Consider the following 20,256-nt stretch of genomic DNA (forward strand, 5'->3'; position numbering starts at 1 on the left):
AGGGCTACAGTCCGAGGCCATCGATGGTTTGGGGTAAGGGTTTTGCCCTCTCTTGGGAGTGGGAGGAAGAAAACACTGATCAGCAGCTCTGGGGCCACTCGGGAAACAGTGGGGCTTAGTAAGATTGTTCAACCCTTCCATTTTCCTGTTTGAGCTCATTCTGTGTCAGTCTCCAGCTCTGCCTTCACTCCAAGGGAGAGGGCAGCTCGTGTAGAATGGGGGCCCACAGCTCTCGCAGCAAATAACACGGGACGAAAGCTCATAGATGATTAAGTGCTCCCTGAATTTGACACAGAGCTCTTGACACTTCTGGTGGCAAGCCCGTAAAACATAATCACTAATATTTGACGTGACTTTTCTCAGCTCCTTGAACAGTACACATTTGTGTTTTGTTATGTTTCCCTCTGATTCATAGTCTGCAGAATTACTCAATTCCAAGCTGCCCCGGTGGCAGGAAACCTGTGGTGACGCTACCAAAGTGCCTGAGAAGATCATGAATATGATCGAGGAAATAAGGACCCCAAGCTCGACCCCTGTGTCTGGGACGCCCCAGCCCTCGCCGATGATCGAGAGAAGCAGCATGGTAGGGATGGGTTCTCTCCGAGATTTCAGTTATGTGTTTACTGATAGGACTAGGGCCAAATGTGCACGAAGGATGAAGGCCTTCAGTGGTGGCATCACAGGCCTTCCCTCTTCCAGGGCCTCCCTTGTCTCACTCCGATCCCCTTACCTTCAGATTTGACATTAGCTGTGCAGTGCTCAGCACTGCGTCGTGCTGTGTCCAACTCTATTATCCTTGTTTTGGAGATGTTATTGTTACTGCTTTTAATTGTAAGGATTCTAACTTCATAAGTTTATCTCCAGTGAAGGAGGCATAGGTGTCTTAGAAAATAATTAGCAAAAGTCTGGTGCCATTCATCACAACATAAGGCACTTCAGAAAAAAGTAGCCACCAAAGTATGCAAGGTAATGAAATCAAACATTGTAGTTTGCCGCTCCTTGCACCTTGGCTTTATTACTTTTTGCAGACATGGAAATTTGGATCCTGTGCATAGTTTATACACATGGGTCCACCCTAACCTCTGAAATGAAAGCACAGATGCTAAAGGCTAGTTGACAACCTACAGAATAGATCCATAACCGCATGGGGAATAAGAGAAGGGGCTGTCAGTGGGCCAGAAACACTGAAGGAGTATCAAAGAGAGAAAGGCAAGATCCGTGTGTGGAGAATCAAGAGAAAAGAAAATCTCAGCCCTGAGCACCTGCAGGGCAAGACTGCAGCAGAGGGCAGAGCAGTGAGCTCAGAGCGGAGAGGGCGGAGAATGGTATGTCGTGTTCCTGTATGTGGTGGGTTCTAGACGATTCACATCCTCTAAGCTGGTCCGTTTCTTCCTCCTGTCCCAACCAGTAGGCAACAGGGGCTTTTGTCCACTGGCTGAAACTGTGTTTCTGCAGAAGAGGCCGGGCACCTTCCTGGCTGTATCTTCTCTGTCCCCACCCACCTCACTGCGGGTAGTCTGCGATAACGAAAGTAGGCGATGCACAGACTAAGATAAATAGGCAAAAGAATAGGCAATGCTGCGCAATACAGAGATGGACGGATCATCAGGAATCCCTGAACAAGTGAGGAAAACCAATATCATGAAAAGACACACTGAAAGAAGAAACGGGAATAACCAATATTGGAGGCAACAGAGGCAGTAGGGCAGAGGAGAAATCTTAAAGAAATGAAAAGATACTATGTCCCCAGAGGAGAATCAGCTAAGTTAAAAATGCATTATTATTCACAATTGAAATGTCTGGGATTTGCTCCAGCATATTCCAGGCACAAGGGAAGATGGGTGTAGCATATACGAAACAATATTGGCCATGAATTCTTAATTGTTGGAGCTGGGTGTTGGGTACAGGGAGATTTATTGTGCTGTTCTTTCTCCTTTATACATGCTTGAAATTTTTCTAAAATAGCTTTTTAAAATTTTCCTCCCCCCACCCCAACAAAGAACATAAACAAGAAAACCTCCACACCAATGGACGGGCTCATTAATGGAATGGAACTGCTTGGGAAATTAATCCAAAGAGCTCTCCCAAAACACAGAACAAAAACGGAGAGAGGATGTAAACATAACATTAGACAGACTGGAGATACCCAGTTGCCTTCTCACAATCATCTCCAGATGTCTAATGGGGATCTCAAACTCAACTTAAAAAGCAGATGACTAAAAGCAGATGACTGATTTTCTTACTCTAAACAGGCTCCTCTGGTCTTCCCCATCCAGAAGATGGCAGCTCCATCCTTCCATAGCTTGGGCACAAATGTGGACTCTCTCCCTCTCCCCCCTCCCTGCCTCCTCCCCCCACCCCACAGCCAACCCCTGGGCACGTCCTCTTATTTCCACCTTCCCAGCATATCCAAGTCCAGCCACTTCTCACCCCTCCACTGCCCTGACTGTGGTCCCTGCAGAGAATACTGTAGTTGACTCTGCCTAGTCTTTAACACAGCAGCCACAGTGAGCCTGGACAAATGGGAAAAAACTAAACCTTGAGAGATTGTGGTCAAGTTGCCAAAGGGGATAGAGAGAAATTTCTAAAAACTTCCAGAGAGGGGGAAAAATAGATAACTTAGAAAAGAGAATGCCACTGGTACCAGATTTCTTTTTATCAAAACAAGATGTTAGAAATGAATGGAGCAATGCACTCAAAATTCCTTGGAAAAGTTATTTTAAGCATAGAATCCTAGGACACCTGGTGGCTCAGTTGGTTAAGTATCTGCCATCAGCTCAGGTCATGATCACAGGATCTAGGGTGCTGCTTCACAAGGAGTCTGCTTATCTCTCTGCTCCTCCTCCCACTCATTCTCTCAATCTCTCTTTCTCAAATAAATAAATAAAATCTTCTTTAAAAGATAAATGTAGAGGGACGCCTGGGTGGCTCAGTTGGTTGGACAACTGCCTTCGGCTCAGGTCATGATCCTGGAATCCCGGGATCGAGTCCCGCATCGGGCTCCCAGCTCCATGGGGAGTCTGCTTCTCTCTCTGACCTTCTCCTTGTTCATGCTCTCTCTCACTGTCTCTCTCTCAAGTAAATAAATAAAATCTTTAAATAAATAAATAAATAAATAAATGTAGAATCCTATAGCTAAGAAGTACCTAAGAGGGAAACCTAAAATCCATAGAGACAGAAAGTAAATTAGTGGTTGCTAGGAGGTGGTAGGAAATCGGGGAAAGGGGGAGTAATTGCCTTTAAAAAAAGAAGGCAAAAATGAAAAAAAGAATGTGATATGCTTGAAATAATAATTCAGAATGGGGCATTGCCATCCAACCCAGAGAACTTTGGGAAGAAAGTGGAATTTAAAGCATGTTAAAATAGTCCTGGGAATCTCTATAATTCCGTCGCTGTGTTAACACTAATATTAAACTAATGAGGAATTTTTCACAGGTTGGGAAAGATTATGACACTCTTTCGAAATATTCGCCAAAAGTGCCCCCAGCTCCTTCAGCCAGAGCATATACTAGTCCTTTGATCGATATGTTTAATAACCCAGCAACAGTTGGACAGAATTCAGAAAAGATAAAGAATTCAACAGGTAAGATATTTATTTTGATTTCTTTTAAAATACCTTTTTAGGGGTGCCTGAGTAGCGCACGCAGTTGGGCATCTGACTCTTGGTTTTGGGTCGTGATCTTGGGGTCGTGGGATTGAGCCCCCAGTCATTCTCTGGGCTCAGTGGGAAGTTGGCTTGAGATTCTTTCCCTCTGCCCCTCCCTCTGTTTGCATCCCCCTGTCCCAAATAAAGTCTATAAAATCAGCTTGGTAAAAATAAATAAAGCACCTTTTTAAATTTTTTAATATTTTGGATAAGTGTTACCCTGAGGTAGAGGTAAACAAACATATGTGGTAGCACACATTTAACATTGCCTTGTTGAAAAAAAAATTTTTTTTTAAGATTTTATTTATTTATTTGACAGACGGAGATCACAAGTAGGCAGAGAAGCAGGCAGAGAGGGGTGGGTGGGGGAAGCAGGCCCCCTGCTGAGCAGAGAGCCCGATGTGGGACTCGATCCCAGGACCCTGAGATCATGATCTGAGCTACCCAGCCCCCCCCCCAATTTTTTTTTTTTCTTGAAGATTTTGTTTATTTGAGAGGGCACGAGCAGGGAGGAGGGGCAGAGGGAGAGGGAGCCTGATCGGGGCTCGATCCCAGGACCCCAGCATCATGACCTGAGCTAAAGGCAGAAGGTTAACCAACTAAGCCACCCAGGCACCTCTGCCTTATTGAAACTTATACTTCAAAGTAAATAAAGGTCTGAGTTTATTATAAAACCATAAGACATTTTATAAGGACACATTTCTTTGACAAATTCTAATTCCATGTACTGACTGATGTTTATAGGAAGGAAACTTACTATGGAAAGGTGTTAATTTTAAAATGGGATATAATGTGCAAAGAACCTCATATCATGTGCCATATTTGTTGGCAGTTGTAATGAAATTTCTTTTTCAATAAAACAAACTATAAAAGTTCACGTGACAAAATTATGGTTATTCATCTTACCACTAAGCTTAGTATTTTTTATCATGTCTAACAGAGAACTTCGTGCTTTCTACACACTTAAGTTCTGACTGCTTAAGTTTCTTAACTCTGTTGATGCTTTTTCAATAAATCAGGATAAGTTACTGTTTGCAGAGATTTCAGAGCTTTGCTTAGGCTCCGCTCTGTGTAGACAGAGTCTGGCACCCAGAGACCCCTCTCCGTGTGGGGTATCTCACGGGACCCTAAGGCATGAAAGTCATGGCGATCAAACCAGATGGAGCCACGTGCTAGAGAGAGCACAAAGACTGCAGCATTTGCAGCTGCTGAGTGAAATCAGAGAGAAGAGTTTCAGGAGAGCAATTCTGTTTCTTTGGAGTGGTCAGTATCAGCTGGTGCCGGAACTGAGACCCAAAGGTACAGCAAGGCACTCTTCACATGGTGCAGTGACTGTGGAGTCAGGCCACCCACACCCCATGCTGGCCTGCTAGCTGGGATCCCGGTGAGTCACTGCGGACGGTGACCGATAGCCACGCCTTCCTTCAGAAGCCGTGAAGCATTGAGAGCGTGGCCTGGCACTTAGGGAGGGTTCCATAAACGTGCTGGTCCCTGCTGCATTTGCAGGTGAGATGTTGAGCAGTTGCACAGCGAGAACATCTGCATCTCCAGTCTCCTCTTGTTCTTAGTGAGATTTGCATTGATGCCCTACGCTGCCTTGGGGTTCGTGTTGGGAGAGAGTAGGGCGAGGAAAGCATCAGACCCTCTAGCGATGCGTCATTTTGCCTCTGATTAAATCAGAGTGCAGGTGAGGCTTGGCACGCACTGAGTCCTCTCCACCTGGAAAAGAGCATTTAGCCCCAAGGGTCCTCCTCGGTGGGAGACCTCAGGCTGTGGTTCTGCCTCAGTTCCTTGTGGTCCCTGTCCATCCAGGCAGAGTTCAAGGTGTGGAAATACAGCACACGCGGAGCAGCAGCAGGAGTGCTGGCAGGCGAGAGTGGGTGGCTTTTCTGGGGTTGGTTTGTTGGAACTTGTTATCAGTCCTTGAAAGGTGACCACTGCTATGTGCATTTTCACCAGATTCTTCAGATGATCCCAGTTTACAGCGATCAGTTTCTGTTGCAACTGGACTGAACATGATGAAGAAGCAGAAAGTAAAAACCATTTTTCCGCACACCGCCGGCTCCAACCAGACCCTGCTCAGCTTCGCCCAGGGAGACATCCTCACGCTGCTTGTCCCAGAGGAGAAGGACGGCTGGCTTTATGGAGAGCACGACACCACCAAAGTGTAAGTCTCAGGACAGATGCTGTCCCCACGGCGGTCAGGGCTGCCCAGGGCTTCAGAGAGCTGTCATACCTCCTTTCAGTGGCAACTTGTCTTTGTGGTCACAGGAGCATTTTTACCAAAGTTAAGTTCATGGTTTAGTTATGCTTCTGGTTTACTTCATTGCAGTTACTCTGGCCCAGGCTATTTTCTATATGTGTTTGTGTGTCTGTGCATATATAGATGAATTTGATACTTGAACAGGTCATATGAAGTCAACTCTGAAAGTAGTTTAAATAATTCTTGTTTAAAAAAAAAAAACAAAACTTCGGATTTCTCAAGGATAATCTGCACATCAGGTGGATTTTGTTAAGATTTAGCTCATAAATAGTTTAAATGCCAGCATCGTCATTTCAGCCATGAGTATGTGCATAGGCCTTACTATAAGCTGGTTAAATTGGTTTTCTGGGTAGCTTATTCAGCTATTAAATAAATGTGGGAAAAGGCCAAAAAAAGTAATCCAAATGAAACTAATGCTGTATATAAAATGCACATTGTGTGATGTGGTGAAAATGGACTGGTCTGCCCCTGAGCTATGTCTGAGCTGTTCTGTACCCTGCTTATCCTTCACTTGTCAGCTGCTGACCCCACAATCAGGCCTTTTTTTCCTACTTCCTCACCTGTAGGAGGGGCTGGTTCCCAGCATCCTACACAAAGTTGCTGGAAGAAGATGCAGAGGAGGCCCTGAGCGTGCCCACACCAAGGTAGGACCTGACTGTGGCTCCTGTTTCCCAGTGACAAAAAACTCACCTTTGATCTCGTGTTTCTGGGCATATCGGAATTCTATCTAGACTGTGTAGTAGCCCCACAGGGAGACCTCCAGTCGTGTAGGAGAGTACAAAAGGAGGACTGTTACCCCACACAGCTCTTCCCTTGGTGGTTTCTGCTGTGGGGACATGCTCCCAGACTCTGCTCCTCACCCTCCTGTCAGCCCTCTGGAAGCACCCACTGCCTCCCCACCCCCCACCCCCCACCAACTCACTAAATCCAAGGTGAGCGTCATCGCCATTACTGCTTAGGAAGTGCCAAATTGCCTTACACTGATTAGCTTGTTTAATTCTTAAAACAACCTTATGAGGTAGGTCCCCACTTTAAAATTGAGGACACGGAGGCACAGAAAGGTGGAGCCAAGGCTGGAACCCAGGAAGGTCTTTTCCACGCCTAGCTCTGAATATTTGTATGTGTGTCAGCTGCTGTAGTTGGTTCCCCTGTGGGTCCTCAGAAGTGACACATCCAGGGCACCTGGGTGGCTCAGTCGGTTAAGCGTCTAGTTCTTGATTTCAGCTGAGGTCACGATCTCAGGGTCATGAGATCCAGTCCCAAGTCGGGCTCCCTGCAGGGCATGGCGTCTGCTTAGGGGTCTCTCTCTCTCTTTCTCACACTCTCTCTCCCCCTCCCCCTCCCCCCTCTACCCTTCCTGCCACAAGAAGGAAAGAAAGAGATGACACTTCCACACTGCACTTCTCATCTTTACCCTGAACTGCCCCGTCCTCAGTGTTTCCCATCTCAAAGAAACCCTCTAACCCAGCCAGCTGTCCCTGCAGACCTTTGAGCACCACACTGGATGCCCCCTCCAAGTCCTGCTGTGTGTCCTCATCCCTGGCAGAACAGCTCACCTGCCACCAGGCCACGGAGTGAAAACTGCATTTTGTATTTATGATGTTAAAATGCTGAGGGTTTTTGGGGGGGGGCTTTTGTTTTGTTTTTCAAATCTGAAATGCTCAATGTTTTGCTAAGACTTTTGCTATAGTCTTCATTTTCTTACTGATCTTAAAACTAATCAAGAGCCAGTTCTTAATTCAGTTTTTTCGAGCGTACATTTATAAACCAGTAAAAACTTCACGGAATTTTTCATGTAGCAAACTGTGTGCGCACACGCAGGCCTCGTCCTCCCCTGTCTCACGCCCTGTTTGATGGTTCATCTACTGTAGTTCTGGCCCTGGGATATCTAGGGTGTTTGAGATTCAGGTGGCAGGATCTTCTGTAACTTGTACTCTCTGCTCGTCGGTCGGTAGCCCGGCCCCGGTGAGAAGCATCAGCACCGTGAACCTGTCTGAGAAGAGCCGCGTCGTCATCCCCCCACCGGATTACCTCGAATGTTTGTCCTTGGGAGCGGCTGCAGATAAGAGAGCAGATGGTTCCACAAGTATCTCTACCTTTAAAGCACCGGTGTCCAAGCCAGAAGCCACATCTCCTGTGAGTGAAGCTGCGGGGTAACATGCCGTGTACCCCGACCGTGAACGGCGGTGGTGTCCCTGGGGGGGGGGGCGGGGGCCGGCACTGTCCCCGTCTCTTCACTCCCACCCTCTCGTGGCCGCTCAGCTTCTGGACTTCAGTCCTGGTGTTTGTATTTTATCTGTAAATGTAGCTCCTCCGATGGTAGCAGCTGTTCCCTCCGCGCCTTTGGTCCCAGCGGCAGTCTGTCAGTCTCCTCACCGCTTTTTCTGTATTTTCTACAATTTTCATACCATTTCCTGAAGGAAGAGTTTAGGTTAAAAGTGGTAACTTTATCTTTGCTGTCTTCAGAAAGTGCTTACTTTGTACCAGGTACACTCTCTGTAACCCTAAATAACCCCGTAAGAAAGACCGTAGGGGCCGAGGGCTCCCAGAGTCCCTTCATTCCTGTGGCACCTGGTCTGCTGAGCACGGGTCCCTGATGTTGGCTTTCAAGGTATAGAGATATACAGGACCCGTTTGGGGCTCTTTGGGAACTTACTGTCTAGTGGCGGGAAGCAGACGAGGAGAAATAACAGTTACCGGAGATGGAAGCTGGGCAGAGAATTAAAACGAGGTGAGAGGACAGTGGGTTGGGGTGACAGCTCACAGGGATGGCACCGGTGTGCGTGCAGGCGCTTATGAAGGGGAGCAGCATTTGGGGGGGCGGTGGCGTGGAGCTGGACCGTGAGGGGAGACAGGCCTTGGTCGCTGGCATCCCAGGCAAGAGAGCGTTAGCCGGGTGACGTCCCACAGGGCCCGCACGGCCCAGGGCAGCGCTCCCCGCGTTTCCTTGTTGATCCGGGCAGCCCACGACTGTGTCTGCACCCCTGAGGAGGGGACATTGGAACTGAGACCTGAATGGCGAGGAGTCCATCATGTAGGGGCCAAAGGGGGAGATTCCCTGACGCAAGGAGCAGAGGAGGGCACATATTGGCCCACTCCCAGATTCCGAGACGACGGAGAATTGAGAACGGGGGGGGGGGGTCCGTGTTCTCATTTTTTTCCCAGGATAGATTGTGCTGTCAGGAGGGGAAGGATGGAGAGGCCAGTGACCCGGAGGGTGAGAGAGCACACACGGTGCCCGGGGCTGCACGGCGGCCGCCCCGGAGCCTGCCTCACCTGTGCTTTTGGCAGCTTCCTCCCAGAAATAACCGTGGGTTCTGTTGGCAGTCCGCAGGCAGTTTGTTGGTGCATTGATACCAGCTACTCTTTTCTTTTATGGCCATTGTTTGGTCCTTTCTGTTGTGCAGGGAGAGGCATCTCCCTGCTTCTCATGGGATACGTGGCTCCACAGCTCTGCCCCATCGTCAGTACTACTGGAGGCCTTTGTTCAGCTGGGACCGGTGCATGGTTGCAGTCTCTGGAAACACACAGGGAATGGGAACTCGTAAAATATGCCTTGCAATTCGTTGTGAGCCTTCAGGTGTTTTGGAATATGCCTGCCTCATCATAAACTGCAGTGGTGCGTTCTGACCCGGGAAATGCAAGGTTTCTCTGTCTCACTCAAAAATGTCTTTGGCTCAGGGTGCCTGAGTGACTCAGTAAGTCAGGTGTCAGCCTTCAGCTCAGGTCCTGATCCCGGGGTCCTGGGATCGAGCCCCGTGTAGGGCTCTGCACTCTACAGAGAATCTGCTCCTCCCTCTTCCTCTCCCTCTGTGATCTCTCAACCTCTTTGGCTTCTCAGATAAGCACACTATATGATACATTGTTTGTTCCTTTATCGTTCCAAGTTATTCCAGATACGTAACAATTATTTTCAAAAGAATAACACACAGCTGTTGAAAATGGAGCTTTTCCATTCTGTTATCATGGAAGAGAAATTGCTTGGATGGACAAAGATATCAAATGCTGTTTTATTAAATGTCCTAGAACATTTTAAAACGATATTCAGACTCTTTGGAACTGATCTTAAGACATTTTTAAAAGGCAAAAATTCCTTTTGCTGGGACGGGGGGGAAAAAAACCCTTAAAACTGCATGTCTCACAGCTCAGGATCCAGGAATAAGAGGTACTGCATTCTGGGGTGACCTGTCTATAGTGCTTTCTCCTGTTTTTGTTTGATTTCCAGCTTTTTTTTTTTTTAGGAAAAAATTCAAATATAATAAAAAGTGGAAATAATAATCTAATGTTTCTCACCCCCAACTTTCACAATTATCAACTCATTTACTAGCCATTTTTTTTTTTAAAGATTTATTTGAGAGAGCACATATGTGTGTGCATACAATCAGGGGAGGGGCAGAGGGAGAGGGAAGAGGATCCCCAGCAGACTCCAAGTTGAGCATGGAGCCTGAGGTGGGGCTTGATCCCACAACCCATGAGATCATGGTCTGAGCTGAAACCAAGAGCTGGATGCCGGACTATGCCACCCAGGTGCTCCCCAAGTCTTTTTTCATCTTGCCCCTGGCTGCACCCAGATCAATTTGATGCTAATTCCATACTTTGTTAGTTCATGTCTAAACACCTTAAATATAATAATAGCTTTTATTTTTACATGACCAAAATACCAATTATTGTATCTTTAGAAATTGGCAGTAATTCCTCGGTATCATCAATCAGTCACTTCAAATTTCTGATTATCTTATTAAAAATTGAACAGTATTGTTCGCGTCTGGATCTAGGCCAGCTCCATACATTGCAGTTGGTCACTGAGTCTCATGACGAGTGTTTTTTATCTACGGCCTCCCCTTCTCTTTTTCCTCCTAACTGATCTGGCAGAACCAGATTGTTGGCCCTGGAGGGTGACCCCAGGCTGGATTTCGCTAAATGCATCCACCTGGGGTCCTTAAGCACATTCCCCTTTCTCCTGTGTCCTCCACCTGGATCGGAGTCAGTTGTTACTGTTTTGTTTCTTTGCCAGTTTTGTTGGTTTTGTTAGAGCATTTCATCGGCGGTGGTGACAAGTCCATCCAGAGGGATACACCTGTCAGAGGAGGGACAGAGGGAGGCCTCGGGCTCCTGGCAGACATCAGAGGGCATCTTGGAGGCAGGTATTTGAGCCAAGTTCTAAAGGTCTTCCTTTAGCTCTTGCTCTGACAAAACACAGAGCCTTCCAGATGTGTGTTTTGGGAACTAAGGTGGCTGGGTATGGTCCAGGGCCACAGCCAGAAAAGTGGTGGGGTGGATAGGCCAGGAGAGAAGCACACCGAGCCAGGAAGCGTGGGCTGCATGCTCTCCTTCCTCCATCCTCCTGGGTGGTATCTGCAGGTGGTGGTGTCCTCGGGCTATGCCCTGGAGCCTCAAGATGGGGCGGGAGGCTGTGTGGTTGTCCAGGGAGAGTGCGCAGCGGGGTCATGATCGGTGGAGATGGGAAGGGGTGACACGTTAATTCAAGAGGTAAGGACTAACAGAGCCAGTGACCAGCTGGTGTAGCCTACTTGGGAGAAACCATTGTTCTCTCTTAACTCTGGAAGCAGTTCTGGTTTGTGCATGTTCATATATTTTAGAGCTGCTTTTTTTAAAATTTTGAGCTCCAGATTTTTGACATGCAAACTTTAAAAAAGGAAAACATTTTTGGGCAACCCTCTCAGGTCCCCACCCTCCTGGGAGCTTTGTACTATCATTCGATAAACTTTCCTTAAAAAGGGGGTGGGGGGGAGGAAGGAAATTCTTATCTGCACTTTAGTTACACATGTAACTACTAGAAAAACATTTGTTTGGGGGGTTCTGAATAATGCAAAATAATCAGGGCCCTATAAGGATGATCATGAAGTTACTGTATGGTTTTTTAAAGTACCTACAATTTGAAAGACCCGTCCTCTCACTTTTGGGGAAAAAAAGTAGTTTTCTTCCATGAGTGGAAGAAATTTCATTATTTGTCTACTGTATTAAACATAGAAGGAAGTGGCATTATGGTGAAAATTTTTTCTAAAATTCTAATACGGGGGCGACTCAGGTGATTAAGTGTCTTCCTTCAGCTCAGGTCATGATCTCAAGGTCCTGGGTGGAGCCCCGTGTCAGGCTCCTTGCTTAGTGGGGGCAGGGGGAGTCTGCTTCCCCCTCTCCCTCTGTGCTCTCTCAAATAAATAAAATCCATATAAATAAAATTTTTCTAAGAATCTAAAAAAAATAGAATTCTAATATAAATAAATTGATAAATTATCCCACTCTTGAGACAGAAATAAGGATGCTCTCCAATTAACAACATTTATTGGTAACCGTGCACTAGTAAACAGATAAATTTTTTTTTTATCTCAAATGTCGTCATTTGCTGGATAAACACACGCTGAAAAGAAGTTTCCTTTAAATCCACCTTGCAGTCACAGCTGCGGGTCTAAGTTAAAGAGCAAAATCTGAGTTTGTAAAAATTAAAATATCTAATCATGACACCTTCTTTAAAATAGCTTATTTAAAAGTAACATTCTTCCTGCTTATAAAAATAACCCAGGGAATTTTTGTTTTGCTCCAAAGTATCTGTAATTTCACTTCCAGGATGAGCACAGGTAGCACCACATTATATCTCCTTTAAGAAAACTATAGGTAAATTTATTTTCAATGTTTTACCCTCCCTTCCCAGCACCCGCACCCGGGAGAATCAGAGCATGTGCTCCTGTCCGAGAGCATCTGTGGGCGCCAGACGAGCCCCAGCACTGCCCCGCTGGTGTGTGACGCAATCGGGGCGACCCAGCTTTCCAACTCCCAGGCTGGGAGGCCGGGGGAGACGGGGAGGCACAGACGGAGAGCAGCAGGCCCCAGAGGTCCTTGCCCCGACGGGTCCCCCAGCTCTAAGACCTCAGCTGTCTGCTCCTCTGTGCCCCGCCCCCATCTGAACACTTGCTAAGACAAATGCCACTGTCCTCTTGTGCTGTTCCTGAGGCATCGAGAGGTTGCTTTTTTTGTCTTTGTGAGCTGGAGGATAATGGAAAACAGTTAATCAAGGTCACAAGATATACTGTTAATTGGCTTTTTAAAATCAGCAAAGGCCACAAGGTTCGAGGGCCTCCCTGAGCAAGGCACCCCCCGCTGTGGCTTCAGCGGCTCCCTCCCCCATCCCTCTTCAGGACAGTCACTGTTCCTTATCTGTAAGACCATAAAGAGGGTAATAACCCGAAAATAAGTACACAGTGCTTCACAGATGCACAGTGAGATTAAAAGACTGATTTATATTCCACTTCTATCACGAACATGTTTTGAAGCAGTATTTCAAGATCCTCTACAAACTGCAGAAAACCCCACAACTCTGTCACGGAGGGCAGCCCCTGTGCCTCGCTGCGGACCCCGTTCTGTCAGAGGGGCTGCTGCCTCACTAGCTAGTCAGATCTGGGGCTCCAACAACGAAACTGAAACACGCAGGCCCGCCCCAGGGAAAGACGGAAGAACTGGTTTGCTCCAAAGAAATGACCTCAGGAGCAGGAGAAGCTCCAGTCGTCAGAACAGGCCTCCCGGTCTCAGTAGCCTCTCGCAAGAGCAGCAGGAGGCACAGGGTCTAATCCTCCCGTATCAGGGCCTGGACAAAGGCGATAAGTGGAGAATTTATGGCCAGACAGAAATGTCCCAGATCTGGGCTGCCCAGGACAGTAGCTGTTGAGCACTGGAAAAAGTGGCTACGCAACTAAGGAGTTTGTGTTTGTATTTAATTTTAATGCGAATAGCCATATGGGTAGTGGGGCACACCCATATTGGACAGTCGGGTATAGGGCGTCCAGAACAGAACGGTGTTCCGTGTAAAAGCCGCAGCTAGGAATGTGCTGGTTGGGAAGCATGGAGCGTGACTGTGGCCTGCCTGGTAGCCCCTGAGGGCTGGGCACACAGTCCTAGAATTTTGTATCTCAAAAGTCCTTCCGCCAAAGAGCTGATAATTTATTTTTCCTAAACTAAGATGTGTAAGCCAGCTAATGATGGTAGGGAAAGGTATGCTCTATGTCAGCCAAATGCTGGGATCCACGGCAGCTGGCAAAGCATCTTAATGCTTTTATACGTGTTTTTTGATGTACAGCCGTTCGTTAATGCCAGTTACGTGTAGGGTTTTGTTGAAGCACCAGGATCCTTCGGCTTAAGGACACCGAACACCCGGGCCTGGGAGCTGCCTGCTGTAGAGGAGGGGGTGCTCCTGCACCCACCACCCCACAGTTCTGTGGCGGCCCCGGCATGTTCTGACATCCCCACTTCTCCCTGGGGGCTGGAGGTGGGGAGGTCCCCAGGACCGAACTGTCGCCGCAGCAGAGTTGTTGCACATGGAGAACCGGGCTCTGAAACACTCCTGGGAAACTCAGCCCCTCTCCACACACACTTGCTTCTCAGAGCGATCACCGCCTGAGCGAGGGGCCCGGGGCGCAGCTTTGTCTGCACCTACTCTCCAGGGTGGGCACCTTGGTTTCAAAAGAGCCCTTGCCCCAGGGCGGTTGGCTCTTCCGTGTCTGGCCTTCAGTGTCCCCATTTGAGGAATAAGGGGTTGAACTAGTTCGGAGATGATGATTCAAGAGGTCCGTGCCGCCCGCAGCTGAGAACCAGCTGTCAGGGCTGCTGGTGGTGCTGTAAGAGCCGAGCTCCAGCAGCTTCAGCAGGAAGGGCACCGCCGGTTCCATGGGAGCGGCAGCCCAGGGAGTGTCGCTGCGGAGGCCGCCTCAGGGCCCTCTCATCACTGATCTTGGCTTCGGGTATGTGGGCTCCGCACTCAGCATTCTCGCTGGGCCACAGAGGTCCCTGTCTCACCTAAGTTCTACCTGTGGCCAGAAAATGGGCTACATTGCTGGGTGGTCTCAGCTGACCTGACCACCCAGAAGCTGGGACCAAGGAGTCCCCTTGAAGGCACATGGGCACGCGGGAGACACCCGAGCAGAAATCTGGATAGTGGGAGAGGGAGGGGGAGCGGACAGCCTGTGACAGTGCCCGCTCAAGGTGGACTCGGCTTTTAGGTTTTCTGGGGCAAAGAATCACAAGATGTGTCCCCTTTCTGCCTTTTCCTACTCGGCCATCAGCAGCTGGCTGTAGGCTGTTGCTGGTCAGGCCTAAGGCCTTCACTGCCCTTACTGTCTTATGAGTATCCTGGTCCATGCTGATGACATGCCTCGCCCATGTTGGGTCCTGGTTTCGTCACTCGATAGCCCCGTCTTGTTGAGGCGCTGGTTGCCTAGAGGGGACGCCTGGCAGTGCCTGCGAGCCGAGGGTTCTGGCTTTCTGTGAGCTGTGTAGTGCGGACTCCCAGCAGGGCCCGCGGGTGTGTGACTTCTTCTGCTTGTTGTCTGCATGACCTTGGGGGACTCAGCTCTGCAGACACGGGCTCGCACGTGCTGTGTGCCCGGAGCTGCGCGTGTAGAGAAGGTGGCTCCCGGCCTGCAGAGCCCCGTCAGCCTGTGCGGAGAGGCCGAGGGCCCACAGCCGCCCTGTTGGGACGGGCCCAGTCCAGGGACCCAGGACAGAGGAAAAGACAGGATCGTGGAGTACAGAGACCAGGGACCCCAGGCCCCACAACACGGCCCAGGGGAGGCAGCAGAGGGACAGGCTTGGTTGGAACGTTTGGAGGCAGCACAAGGGATGGGGCTGTGTGGTCAGCTTTGAGGTGGGAAGATCCTGATCCTGATCCGAGCGGTGTGACATTTGCTCCCTGATGGAACGAGGGCCGTGCCACGTGGCCTGGAGGCACGCTTCACTGGCAGAAAAGGGAGCGGGAGGAGGGGCAGGTTTGGGGACAGCAGTCAGTTGTGACCACAGCAGTGGGCTCAGTGCAAGTGGGTTAAGGGAGAAATCTTTCGGAAAATGTCTGGGTTTGTTTTTTTTTTTTTTTTAAGTAAACACTGAAGAATACCATATATGGAAGATGTGTGACTTTTCACAAAACAGCATGTAACCAGCACCAGATCAAGATGTTACCTGCCAGCTGCCTCCCCTGACACACACACACCGTCCCCTCCCCCAGTCCAGACTGGCCCATCTGGTGTGGTCCTCCCCCGAACCCCCCGTGCAGCGTGCCCTCGCGGCGCTCCGTTGTCGTGAGGCGTTCATGGGAGGAAAGGCAGTCGTCGCTTCTGCTGACAGATGTTTAGGCGGTTCTGAAGGGACCGCTCCGAGTGTCCTGGCTGGGGCTGGGGGTGGGGCCCGGCCCGTGTGCACGCGTGCTGCTGGGACCAGGGCGCGGGGATCACACCGGTCCCGGGTTTGCCCCAGCACTGAATGGCTCCAGGCTGTCCTGAGTGCCTCTCGCCGTTCTCCCTCAAGTAGCTGCTGCTTCTTGCACTTGATTTTTATGACGCCTCTCTGCCGCCGTGTGTGTTTCTCTCAAATGTCTAGGCCAAGTACTCAGGCGGCAGAGCTCGTGAAAATGTAGCCAACCTCGCTGTACCGTTGAGTTGGGCCCGTCGCGGCACAGCAGGCCTTCCTGCTGTCAGTCTTCCCCCGGAGGGCTGCTTGTGGGTCCTCAGGGAGAGCTGTGTGTCTGGTTTCCAGTTCAGGGGGAAGAGCTTTCCTCGGACTTGCAGGTGCACCTGGCAGGGAAACTGTGCCGCCCCCAAGGAGAGGGAGGAAGAAGGTGGTTTGCAGTGAGACTGTCAGGGAGCAGGAGGGCTGCGTGTCTCTGGGGCCAAGCACATGCCCCCTAGAGGCCACACCAGGGGAGTCTGGCGGGGCAGAAAGTGTGCTTTCCCGGCTGGGAGGCTGCAGGCGGCCTCTTCCCAGTGGGATCTAGAGCCTCCCCTGCAGGGGGCTTTCTGCCCAAGGCCCTACACCGCTGCCGGTGTCTGTGCACGTGCAGCTCTGCAGGGCAGGCATCCTGGTGCTTTTTAAATAAACTATAAATTAGCCTGTAACCATCCTAAAGTATGAGCACTTCCCCTCTAATGACTTACTCTGACACCTGCTGGGGAAGGAAGAAACCACTTTGCAGCCATTTAAAGCCCTATTAGGACGTGCTGAGCGGGGCAGCTGCTTTGTGCGTCAGTGAAACGTGGACAGGGCTTCAGGGTGCCTCCTGATGCGGGGGCTCCCCGCTGGCATGACCGTGCTGGCCGCAGGGCTCAGAGTCACACTCTGAGGTCCTTGGAGGCACAGAGACAGCAGGCGCGGGTTGGAAGTGGCCCAGGTACCCACAGCCCCTACTCTACTTCGGGAGTCTGTATGGCCAGCACCCAAGAGGAGCATCCAGAAAGAGCACTGGCCTGGGCTTCTGCCACCGAGTATGGCCTTTGACCCCCAGGCTGCAGCAGGAGGTGGGAGGAGCTTTCAGGTCGACGACCCTGAGACCACAGGAGTCCCCGGAGCTTTCAGGCCTGTCAGGTCTGGCCCAGGGACCTGCTGCTCGGACAGTGTTACACTGCCCTCTCCTGGGCGCCATCTGGAGAATTAGCCCCACAAGCTCAGGCCAGTGATTTCTTGGAACAGCCAGAGCAGATTTAAAGCAAACGTGTCAAGCCCGCAAGCTAACAGAGTGAAAGACAGAAGGTCCATACACACCCCTGGTCCCAGCCACACTGGGAGACCCCTAAACTCTGGCAGTTTCTGAAGGCAAAAACAGTGTTGCCATCATTCCATTTCCTCTCTGCCTTCTGGAACTTTCTACCAGATCTCTGGCTGCCTGTTGGCATCAGTCTGGGCACCAAAACCCAGCAAGGTCTTATTTTTACTGTCTTTTCACGGCATCATTCAGGATGAGGCTCCAAAAAACCCAACCATGGTCACTACAGTCATGCGGCCGGAGTGCCACTGGTGAGGAACCACACGTCCTGGCCCGAGTCTGAGTTCTTCCAGAGCTTGTGAGGGTCCCTCCTTGTCTTAGGTCTTCGGTTCCTGCCCTTATTCTTTACATGACTTTAGACACGGAGATGGTCTCAGATGGACAGAGACTGCAGGGCACTTTGTGGAACAGGCATCAGCCAGCTGTAGAGCCCCTTATGCTTGAGATGGCTTTACCTTCAGGTCTTGTGAAAAATGCCCCAGTTTCATGAGCCTTCCGTAAACTTCGTCTTTATCTTCACAGAACGATGCGAATGGGACAGCAAAGCCGCCTTTCCTCAGGTACGTTGAACTAAGTCCATGGAGGCCTTCAGTGAGCAGCCCAGGAGGCACGACCCTGAGGCGCCTCGGGCCTGGGCCGGGGGGTCTAAGAGGGGTGCGGCCACCTTCTGCTCATCAGTCTGGGAAGGAGAGCCTGGGAGCTCTGCCGTCTTTGCCCGGGACCCGAAGGGGGACAGTGGGGAGGAAGCCTGGTCACGGGTGCGCTGGGCAGCTTAATCCAGACCCTGTCCTGGTGGCGCTCCCACCCCAGCACCTACAGCTCTGGAGAGCAGAACGGGTGGGTGGCAAGAGAGAAACGCTCGTGTTCACAAAACGTCCAGAATTTTATACAGAAGCCACAGAATTTCAGGAGGAGGACAGTAGTTCATAGCTCTTTTAAAATGAAATTTCCATCTCGTAGTATTTCTGCAGCCGTGTTTTTCCTCCCCTTGCAGCGGAGAAAACCCCTTTGCCACTGTGAAACTCCGACCTACGGTGACAAACGACCGCTCCGCGCCCATCATCCGATGAAGGCGGGCTCCGAACGCCCGTTCCTCCGACGTGAAGTTCCCGCTTGGAGAATGACACCAGTCGGAGAATGACACCGGTCGGATGCGCGCTGTAACTGTTGTAAAGCTTCGCCACAGGGTGCCTGATTTTAACTGTATTCTACTTGAGCAAATCAACGCGTTCTCTGTTTAACATAGTTGGGTTGATACATTTGTCTTTAAGAAGATAAAGAAGTAATAGTTTAGTGATCAACTCAATCATTTAAAATACCTATTCTGTTCATCCAAAGGCAGTAAATTTGGTTCCAATCCTTACTGTATCATTTTTTAAATATTCTGATTTTTTTTAAATAGCCAGAGTAAGGGATAGTCTGTGCTTTCATGACTGGCTTTCTGCATCCGAATGCAAAGGAGACCACAGTTTTATTTTATAAAGCATGTGCTCTTACCTAGCATTATGACGTTTATCTAAAAGAAATGTGTAAATTTGCATCTTAGCATGCAACTCATAACTGTAAGCAATATAAATTATGAGATTATATAAAAAGCTTTTAACTTAAAAAATTTAAATTGTTTAATCAAATGTAGAGCTATGTAGATGGAGGAATCCCCAAGCTGCCCTCGATTTAGACGTAGCTGTAGAGCACACAGACGTCTCGCCTGCTCCTGTCACAGCTATGACGTTTAGTGTTCCTGCACCTCCGGAGCTACTGGGCTCGGCAGGTCGGAGTTACGGACTGGACTGACCAGTGACCACACACCAGGCCCTGCTGCACTTGGGCCTGACCCACGTGCAGGCGAGGGCCTACTGTGAGCAAGTGTCCCCACGGCGCCAACTGCCCGAAGTTGCCTCCGTCGCTAGTGAGCTCGGAAACATCCTGGGGTCCCAGTTTCTCCATTTCTGAATCGTTCTGACCCCTGCCCCTCCGAAGAGCACACGGGAAGCCAGAAGCCCGAGTGCTGCTGGCTGCGAGGGGAAGGTCTGCTTTCCGTCTGAGACCTGCCATCGTGCCCTCTGAATTGGGAAGTCGCGCCCGTGGCCACCTTCACCTCTGGCTGCCAGAGACCGGCACCGGTTCGGAGGAGGGCGCAGTGCGCCGTGCCGCCAGCCCCTGCCCTGTGCTGGCACCGGGAGGGCCTCAAGTTTATCATAGCAACTTGGCTCTTGCCATAAATCCAACCGTTTTCTATAAGCTTCAAAGTGGTCACAGTCCAATGCAGGTAAACCAGTGGAAGCGTGTGACAGTTCACGTTCTTGGTCCTGGCCTGCCTGCCCGGTGAACCCGGCCACCCCACCCAGGGCCGAGTTCTGTGGGCAAATGCCCGTCCTGAGCGAAGACGCGCCAGCCGGTCCAGTAAAGACAAGACAGAACAACATCTTCTCCCACCATCTGAGTAAGAGGAGGATTCATGGAAACGCAGCATTCTCTGGTGGGGGTGAGGCCGCCCCGACCTCCAGGGCTCTGGAGGGCTCTGCTCTTCGGGATCCTCCGGCTGTTATGGAGATTCTCAGGCGCCTGCGTCTCAGCCCTCACAGAATTGGGGGGGGGGGTGCGGGGCTTCTTAGGTCCTGGCACAGAGGTGCGCGCTCTATAAATGTCAAGGTATTATGTTTTATTGTATTAATAAAATTTGGAAAGCACACTCATGAGCTGTCTTCAGAGGACTAGATCAACATCTGCCAGGAGTTGGACAACGCTGAAGCCAGGCGACAGGTATGTTATTCTAGTCTGTTTGGCTACGGGAAATTTCAAACATGT

The 20,256-nt window shown here is 50.0% G+C and overlaps 1 protein-coding gene across 1 annotated transcript in view; it reads left to right on the forward strand.

Annotated features, from left to right (window-relative positions):
* Positions 1 to 20,140, forward strand: part of BAIAP2L1 (BAR/IMD domain containing adaptor protein 2 like 1) — a 92,969-nt gene extending 72,829 nt beyond the window's left edge. Inside the window, exons 8-14 of the mRNA XM_004774957.3 lie at positions 416 to 583; positions 3,436 to 3,583; positions 5,606 to 5,813; positions 6,476 to 6,553; positions 7,865 to 8,045; positions 17,971 to 18,008; positions 18,443 to 20,140. Of these exons, the coding sequence (XP_004775014.1) occupies positions 416 to 583; positions 3,436 to 3,583; positions 5,606 to 5,813; positions 6,476 to 6,553; positions 7,865 to 8,045; positions 17,971 to 18,008; positions 18,443 to 18,518 (897 nt within the window). The 3' untranslated portion in view covers positions 18,519 to 20,140. The remainder of the gene's footprint in view (positions 1 to 415; positions 584 to 3,435; positions 3,584 to 5,605; positions 5,814 to 6,475; positions 6,554 to 7,864; positions 8,046 to 17,970; positions 18,009 to 18,442) is intronic.
* Positions 20,141 to 20,256: the final 116 nt, after the last annotated feature.

Source organism: Mustela putorius, unplaced genomic scaffold, assembly GCF_011764305.1.
Source record: "Mustela putorius furo isolate JIRA1106 unplaced genomic scaffold, ASM1176430v1.1 tig00000139_pilon_pilon_pilon, whole genome shotgun sequence".
NCBI classification, from domain to species: domain Eukaryota; kingdom Metazoa; phylum Chordata; class Mammalia; order Carnivora; family Mustelidae; genus Mustela; species Mustela putorius.